Below are 9,042 nucleotides of genomic sequence, written 5' to 3' on the forward strand. Positions count from 1 at the left end.
GAATATTTAAGAAATGCTACTGATAACTTATTTTTTGCTATAAGAATAGCATTGTCCCTGCACTTTTGGAACAGTGGTATCCCACACTCCCCAGAAGATGTAGTGTAAGTGCAATTTCTGAGTACACCTTTGTCCCCCAAAATAGAAAATGAGTCTTCCTGAAGGCTCAGAGACTTAATCTGTACCATGCAGCTTTACAGAGCAAATTCTCTGACATCACTAAAACAAGTAGTTCTAAAAAAGTTGAAGATTGATGTCTAAAAAGAGATTTTAAAGTAATTTTAGGTTCTGCAGCGAGTCCTGCAATACTTGCAGAGGCTTTTACAGCTGTGTTGCTCACCAGACAGCGGAATCCTACCTTTCATTTCAGAAACCTGTGGCTTTCTAGACTGTTCGTTGTTGAGATGGATTCAAGTCCTAAATACTCTGAAAATCAGAGATGGTTGAGGGGAGGCTGAGGGTTTGCAGTGATGTTGCTCCTGCAGATTTCCTTGGCTCAGTGGGGCTGTGGAGCCATCCCAGGGCCAGAGTGAAGGGTAAAAGCAGGGGTGTATTGTGTCCCTGAGGCTTTGCCCTCCTCTAACTACTGATTTCCAGCAGTTTTAATCTTGCTGTGGAGTTTTTATGGGAGCTGAGCTGCTCCCCAGCTGGGTTTCATGGCAGTGTGTGAGGCAGAGGTTGGTGTTGGGGAGCACTGGGTGCCTGTGGTCAGTCAGCCATGGGCACAAGAGCGTGGCCAGGCCCTGGAGTCCTGGGAGAGGTTGTCAATAATGGCTGCAGACACCCAGCTCCTACAGAAAATGAGTTTCCTGTCTGCTCCTCCTCTCTCTGCACATCCCATTTTAATGCTGTTTCTGCTGGTTCGCTACTCTTGCATCCACGTGTTGCCCAGGGCACCATTCCTGGACCTCATCTGTGCAAACAGATGAATGGTGTGTGAGCCAGAGCTTTGATTCCAAGCACAGGGGCAGGATCCTGGGGCAGGCTCTGGGTGAGGGGGCACAGGGCAGGGCATGGTTTGGGTGGAGCAGCCCTGCTGGGGTGTCCCAGCTGAGCCTGGCAGGGCTGGGAAGCACCAGGCTGCAGCCACCCTCGTGGGAGCTGGCTGACATCACTCCCGGGAAAGGGGGGAGCAGATGGGATATTGCCATGGCACTGCCCACTGCCAAGTTAAATATAAAACATCTAGCAGAAGGCAGCAGGGTACTCGCTGCTCAGGAAGTCTGCCACGGGGGCACGGCAAAGTAAACACAATTTTGGGAGTGCTTCCCGCTCCTGCCCACTGCTTGGGCGTCCTTTGGGATGAGGTGACAGGCTGGCAGCGCTGTGGTGGCACTGGGAATCCTCCCTGGGCCCTTTGGTGTCAGTGCCTGAGCACAGAGTTGGAGGTGAGGATTTGTCCTGTGGCAGATGAAGTTCCTGTGCTGGGGGAGTTTGACTGCAGACTCTCCCTGCAGGCACGGAATCCATGTAAAATGGACCAGCCTAAACAGTCGATGCCTGTGTAAACAGTTGCATGTTGGAGTCTCGAGGTCTGGAATGGAACAGGGCTGTCTTGCTCGGGAAGGGCTGTGGGGCTGCAGCTCAGCCAGCACATTCCTCAGCTGTGGCCAGGGAACGTGCTGGCATTGCAGCACTTCACCTCTGCTCCAAGGAGATTCACCTGAAAAAGCCATGGAGAAGGGGGAAGACCCTGGCCAGTCTCATTTCCATTTAAATCACCATTTTCCTTGCACTGACACCAGCCCTGCCTTGAGGTTTCTGTGCAGAGCTGAGCTTCAAAACCCAGAACCTGATGGATTCTCTTCGTACCTGAGACCACGTGCTGTGCCGAAGGAGAAAATACATTCCAGCATTGGGGAAAGATGAAAAAACAGGAGGGTGGGGGATATAACAGGTGATTTATTTGGAGATTTTAACGTGGTGCTGGTGCTGTGTTTGAGGCAGGTAGAGAAACAGGAATTCTCATAGGGGGAATGTGTGTGGTTTGCTCAGACCAGGCTCTCAGTGCAACAATTAAAGGGGAAAAGGGGGTTTCTTTTTCCCTTGGCATTTTTTTTCCCACTGGTGCTAAATACTTCTGCCTGTGCCTGGCTTACTAGTGCCAGAATTGGAGATTCACCTGCAAGGAACTGGGAAGTTCCAAGTTATAATTACAAGCCTTCTGGCTGTTTTCCTCCAGCTCTGCCTGCCAGAGGGATGTTGCTATATGTGAATATTAGCAATATTTAAATATTGCAGTTCCTAAGGCAAAAAAGTCTGGGGTGAACTAGGCGTGCTCAGAGTATCACCAGCAGATGGGAAGAACCTTTGTTTGTTTGTTTTGATCATGAATTGTAAACTAGTCTCAGGGTTTGGGGGAAATTGTGGCTTCACCGTGCCCGGGGTTGTTGGCACTGAGGTTTGGATATCAGGATCAGGGTGATGCTTGCAGTGTGAGAAAGCCTCTCCCAGTTCAGTCTATTTAAGCCAAGGACCACTTACTCCTTGGGGAAAAATACTCTGAAACCATCCTGTTGCTACAGTATTTTTCTTTTTTTCTTTTTTTTTTTTTTAAGCCAAATCAAAATTAGACTCAACATTTGGTTATTCGCTTATTATCTTTATTTTCCCATGATGGCTGTGGTTGTGAGCATCAGAATGTGGGTGTGAGGGTTTTTATTTTTTTGGTTTGGTTTTTGTTTTTGTTGTGTTTTTTTTTTTTAATTTTGTCATTATTTCATGGAGCATTTTTTGATGTCTTGTGAATCACCCACGGCTCATGGATCACAAATTGAAAAGTACTCCTCTGGCATGTTTGAACCGGGGAAAGAACCGTGCTGGGGGTGTGGGGGCGGGAGGGGGGAAGTCTGCAAACGGGAGAGGGTTGTTTGCTGGTGCCATTCTCATCATTCATTCTGCAAACGATCCATTAAATGGAGATGGAGGAGCAAGGGGAGGGAAGTTTTGATCCAAGGGGTGTTTTCAGTGCTGATGTGGTCACATTCGAGCGCGCATTCCACGTGATGCCCAGCACTCATGATCGTAGCTGGAGATGGAGTTGGTGCAGGAATGCGTTGGTGGCAGTGTCTTCTCTAGGTGGCACCTGCCACGAGCTGTTTGCACAAGGAGCGTGACCCCCCTGGCATCAGACTCACCCTTCCCTCTCTTCTCCTTTCCCGTGCAGGAGGGAAGCCTGTGGCCTTCGGAGAGCACGGTGTCGGGGACCGGCATAACCGAGGTGAGGTTCCGCGGCTGCCGCCGCCCGTCCCGCTGTCCCACCGCGCCCTCTCGCACCTCTCACCCTCTTTTCTCTCCCGTCCCTTCCAGCAGCAGATCTACACCCCGCGGCCCAGCGAGCGCCTGGCAGTGCCCTCCTTCCTGCAGAGGGACCGCTTCAACCGCTTCCAGCCCACGTACCCGTACCTGCAGCACGAGATCGACCTGCCGCCCACCATCTCGCTGTCGGACGGCGAGGAGCCCCCGCCCTACCAGGGACCCTGCACGCTGCAGCTGCGCGACCCCGAGCAGCAGATGGAGCTCAACAGGGAGTCCGTGCGCGCCCCCCCAAACAGAACCATCTTCGACAGTGACTTGATAGATAACTCCGTGTTCGGGGGGCCGTGCCCCCCCAGCAGTAACTCTGGCATCAGTGCCACCTGCTACGGCAGCAGCGGCAGGATGGAGGGGCCGCCGCCGACCTACAGCGAGGTGATCGGCCACTACCCCGGCTCCACCTTCTACCAGCACCAGCAGAACACCAACGGGATGCCCCCCATCCTGGAGGGCAGCAGACTCCATCCCTCACAGATCAATGGCCTTGAGAGCACAACGACGACGACGACGACGATGGCGTGGAACAAAGAGAAAGAGAAACAGAAAGGGCACCCCTTTTAAAAAAAAAAAAAAAAAAAAAAAAAAAAAGAAGAAAAAAAAAAAAGGAAAAAAAGTTTTAAAAAAAAGGCAAGAAATTAAATGAAACACTCTGCACTTCTCGTTGAAAGAAAAAGGAGAGAGAGAGTTGAGGAAGATGAGCAAAGAAAAAAAAAAAAAAAAGCCCTTCCCCATCTCTCGTGTATAAATATTTACTTGTTATGTCTGGTCTGAATGCACAAGCCTACCAAGCTTGCAAAAACATTTCTTTATTGAGCTGTGTCTAGACGTTTAAAAAGGAAAAAAAAAAAATCAACTGTAGTCTTTTTTTTTGTTTGTTTCTAGTTGGGCTGTGTGTGAATGCTTTTCTTTTTTTTTTGTTTGATTATTTCACTTATCTTTAAAAACAAAATATTTGCACAAAAACCATTTTGTTTAAAGATCTGCAATATAAATATATAAATATATATTAAAAATAAGAGAAAGTGTATGTGTAAGGAGCAGGAGTATTTTTGTATTAGAAGAGGCCTATTCAAAAAAAAAAAAGTTGTTTTCTGAACTAGAAGAAAAATGGCAATTTTTTGAGTGCCAACTCAAAAAGCATGTATTACATTGTAAAAAAACAAAAAACAACAAAAAAAAAATCAAAAGCAGGGGTTTAGAGTTATTTATATAAATGTTGAAATTTTGCACTATTTTTTAATATAAATATGTCAGTGCTTGTGTTGGTCGAAGCCTCTATCATGTCTACCATGAACCTGTTAAGGGATCTATGTGGAAGTGAAGAACAAAGTAGCTGGAAGGGGAGGAGGATCGCTGGAGTGGAGATGCCAGCCCTGGGAGGAGCGGTGAGCAAGACTGCAGCTTATGCAAATCCTTAATTTTCCAGAGTCCCTGCGCGTGGCTGCCGACAGCCACGGCTTTTATACATTCCCTACAAAGCAAGAGGAGTTGGTGTGTGTCTGTTTGTCACCCGGTGGGATTATTGGAGTAACAAGGTAAAATGAAAACTCCCTGCTTCCCTCAGTCAGGAATGACTGAAGCAGGCAAAAATTACTTGATTTTTCTTTTTTTTTTTTTTTTTCCCCTTTTTTTTTTTTTTTTTTTTGGACAACCTCTAACTTTTTGGAGGGGAGGGTGGTGGGGGTTGAGAATAAACTGTGTCTGAAGGAACAAAAGTGTTTTTTGGTTTATTTCTTTCCATGTTCAACTGAAGGGCCCTGTTGGAGCCAAAGCGGTTGTGGAAGTCGATGTGAGGAGCTGGTAACTCACCCACTGGCTGCCCTTCAGCTGGGTTTAAATGTCTCTTTGAAAGGATGAGGTGGAAAGTGTGGTGGTGGTGAACATCATTTTCATTTTGTTTCAACCTCCCAAACCTCAATTTGGGATAAACGGGCACAGCCGTGTCCCGCGGCTCCGCCGTCCCTGCTTGTCGCTATTTTTTATATTCTCCAGCTAGAGAGGCACCAGGCACAGTAGATGGAAATGAATCTGCTCCTGTGTTGTATTAATTAAAAGCTACAAAAATAATGCTTAAGGCTTTAGAAGCAACCTCCCCCCCTTACCTCTTCTGCGACGTCCTCCCCCCCCAGGTCCCGCCTGGTTAATTTATCTCGGTTTTGGAAACAATTTGTCTTGCTCTGCTCTTGTTTACATTTTGTGTCACCCCGGTGTCTGGTCAGGGCCTCACCCTCGCCGTGAATTCGTGGGTGACCGAGTGGGTGAGTGGGAAAGCTGAGAGAGCGAGGGGGAGAAGGCAAAAGGGAAGAATTCCGTGGTGGGTCCGGTCTCTGCGAGCGCGAGGAAGGGTCGGTGGGGAGCCACAGAGAGCGAGGATTTTACAAGGGGGTGTGATTCCATTTCCTGCAGGATGCTATCTAGTAGAGTGACATAAATGAAAGATATAAAGGCAATAACTATTGTTTTTAAGCAACTTTTTTATTACTTGAAAAAGAAAAAAAAAAGCATAACCATGAGAACGGTTTTGAAGTTCTGACCATTTGAACAATATTTATATATATTTTAAAGAAGATGATGAATAGCTGAACTTGAAGTTTGATCATTATTTTTTTTTGCTTTTTGCTTTTTATTTCTGCCTAGAAATAGTCCTGTACCTTCTCAGTACTTCAAACTGCTTTTCCACAGCTCTTGAAATCTTCATAGTTTCACAGTCAAGTAACCTAAATTTCGATGACCTAAAAAAAAAAAAAATAGAAAAAAAAAAAGCCACAAAAAAAAAGTAATGCAAAGGAATAAATCTAGTTTGTCATGAAAGGTACAAAACTGATGAATTTGTACGAGTTTTTAAAATGTATCTTTCCTTTATGTAACATGTCTATTTAGTGCCTTATTAAAGAAACAGTAACCCTCCCTTATTAGAGAGAGGGACACAAAATCATCCTTAGCATTACGAGTAACCAGCGTCTGGTCTCTTGCTCCTTTGGACCTTGCATTCACTTTTCCAGTCCCTTTTTCCCGGAGCAGCTCCCTGTGCCTGGCCACACCTGCTGCTCCCTTGGCCGCTGCTCTGCTCCGACTGTTCTTAGGGAACTTGAACACGTTTTATGCACATTATCCTGCCCAGGGAGGTGGGAATCTGTGGTGGATATTGTAAATGAGATACCAACCAAAAGAGAAAGCGAAATATAATATCTACTGCCCTCTTGAGCCAAAATGCGTGAATAGTGTTGTTGGGGTTGGGTGTTTGCTCTTTTTGTTTTGTTTTTTTGGGGAGGGAGGGGTGGGTTGTTCAGTGATCTGAACTTGTTTTGTTATTTAAAAAATACGGTTACCTCAGCAGATTTTGGGTGGAATATGCATCACATGTTTAAAACTGAGCAGTGAGTAAAGAGGTGGTGTGTGGGGACCAGAGGTTGTTAAGGAATGAGATTGTCTTGTCACAGGGTGTCACCTGGCCACCAAACCCTGTGGAAAAGTCAGGGAAGTGGGCAGGGGGCTGGATAGGCACAGAGGGGTAGTGGGAGAGGGTCTGAAGATGCAGTGCAATTGAACCCAGCTCTCATGCTTGAAAGTCCTCAAAATTTCAACCAATTCTCTTTTTCTTTTCCCCCTATTTTTTTTCCCTCCCTCCCCAGTCCTCTCCCAGTGTGAGCTTTTATTTGTCTAGCATCACCCCAAGCTCTGCAGCTGAGTGATCAGTTTGTTGAGTTCCTGGGCCCAGTTTCACTTACCTCTTTCTCTAGTTTGGGGAGCTTAATGAGTGTGAAATGGGTTGGCTCATCAGCACCAAATTTCTGTTGCAAATGATGCCTTCCAGCCCATCCATACACAAACCCCAAGCTGCCACCTCTCCCTGCTCTGCTGCAGCTCCAGTGGGGAGAGCCCCAGGTCCCAGGCAGTGGGTGCAGCCCCTCAGCAGAGCTCAGTTGTTATCTTCTGTCTTTCTTCTGTCCCTCCCTCTCTTTGCAGTCCTGAGAACTGTGTATTTCCAGTGCAGATACCAGATCTGGGGCCCAGATCAACTCCAAGTTCTTGAATGGGTGTTTAGAAATAATGGTCTGTTCTTTTTTTTATTATTATTATTATTATTGTTGTTGTTGTTATTGTTGTTATTATTATTATTATTACTACTATTTAATGTTACTTTTCACCTCGGGGTCCATTTCTTCCCCATTCCCACATCCCAATTTGCCACCAAGGCAGGGAATTTGCTTTGCACACCCTTGCTGATGCCCCATTCCCTCTGGCCTTGGTGCAGCTCAGTGGAGAGTGGTGCTAGAGTGTCCTGCAGCTGCCAGCACAGAGATTCAGGCCCCTTAAAACTGATTTATTTTTAAAGAAATACAGAAGAATCAAGGCATTGCTAATGCTTAGCAACCTCACGTCCTAGCCTGCCTTTTTGCTCGGAGTTTTAAGTCGTGTTAGCTTTAAAAGGGGTTGTTCATCCTACAGAGTTTCTTAGCTTACAGTATGGCAAACAGCATCCTTAAAGTGCTCCCAAACCTTACTGGCCTGGAATGGGAACGTGGCTTTGTTGATTCTGGTGGGGAGGAAGGATGGGTTTCATTTGGGGCTGACACTGGTCAAACACGTGTTCCCTTCACAACCCTTGGTTACACCAGTTTGAAGATTCAGCTTTACTAATCCAGCGTGTTGTTTTCATAAGTGTTACAAAATTCATTCTGTCTTAAGTGGGGTCTGAGGAAATCCAGTTGCTTTCTGGAGAATCACCCTTTTTTGTATGTGTATTGAATTATAAAATTGCACTAACTGCTATATTAAAAAATAAAGAAATCAAAGCCCAATGTTTTCCCTAAGGATTGGGAAAAGATCGAATCAGATGTGTAGCATTAACAGTGCTAGGCTGGAACAGATTGAATTTTAATCTCTTCTGTCTCTGTACTGCTCAGAGATCTTCTGTGTACAACACAAAGCTACAAAAACAAACAAAAAAAAAAACCACAAAAAGAAGTTTTCCAGAAACTGCGCTTCAAATTTTTGCTGTACTATAGAAGCTCATGAAGGACAACATTAAAGTCCTAATTTGCCTGCCTTATAGACACATTTCATTGTATTAATATTTTCTTAAACTTCCAGTTGCATTGTGTTGGCTTTGGAGTTTGTTATAGGCAGTCCTGTATCCTGAGTTCTGTTCAATTTAAACTTATGTAAACTATTGACAGCACATGCAATGCAGTACTTATCTATATTTTGCTGTTTTAGTATGAATATGTACTCTGATGCCAATTTACAAAAATCTGTTGTAAACGCTTCTTGTGTACCAGTAACCAATAGTGGCAATTATATGTCATTCTAAAAGCTGCAATACTTATACAATAAATTTTACAATACTTTGGAAAATTTGCCTTCACCTTTTGCTTTGTTACCAAAAAAAAAAAAAAAAAAAAGAAAAAAAAAAGAAAAAAAATCAGGGTTTGTCAACACAATGTAATTTCAATTTTCCTATTTTCTTCTGGAATGTTGGAAAATGAATCTGCTCAGTTTTGGATATTTGTGTGGGTTCCCCCCTTCCTCGTTCTGAACCACGGCCCCACCTCTGTACTGCCACCCGTGTTGTCCCCGTGGAGCTGTAGCTGGTTCCTGGTGTATTTGCATGCTCCATGTGTGTGTGTGTGCGTGTACAACCGTTTCCTTTCGAGTAGATCAGGTGGCACAGCTCCAATCCCAGAAGAAGCATTCCTGGTTTGCACCACCCTGTCCAACACTCGT

At 45.4% G+C, this 9,042-nt stretch overlaps 1 protein-coding gene across 3 annotated transcripts in view; it reads left to right on the forward strand.

Annotated features, from left to right (window-relative positions):
* Positions 1-8,673, forward strand: part of PMEPA1 (prostate transmembrane protein, androgen induced 1) — a 44,390-nt gene extending 35,717 nt beyond the window's left edge. For 2 of the 3 annotated variants that reach the window (XM_005524848.3, XM_014254097.2), the window contains 2 exons: positions 3,167-3,220; positions 3,310-8,673. In XM_005524848.3, coding sequence (XP_005524905.1) covers positions 3,167-3,220; positions 3,310-3,876 — 621 coding nt within the window. In that variant the 3' untranslated portion in view covers positions 3,877-8,673. The remainder of the gene's footprint in view (positions 1-3,166; positions 3,221-3,309) is intronic. The other variant, XM_088064626.1, reaches the window with a different exon arrangement.
* Positions 8,674-9,042: the final 369 nt, after the last annotated feature.

Source organism: Pseudopodoces humilis, chromosome 19, assembly GCF_049639895.1.
Source record: "Pseudopodoces humilis isolate 2021_Gansu_Grassland_sample_001 chromosome 19, ASM4963989v1, whole genome shotgun sequence".
NCBI classification, from domain to species: domain Eukaryota; kingdom Metazoa; phylum Chordata; class Aves; order Passeriformes; family Paridae; genus Pseudopodoces; species Pseudopodoces humilis.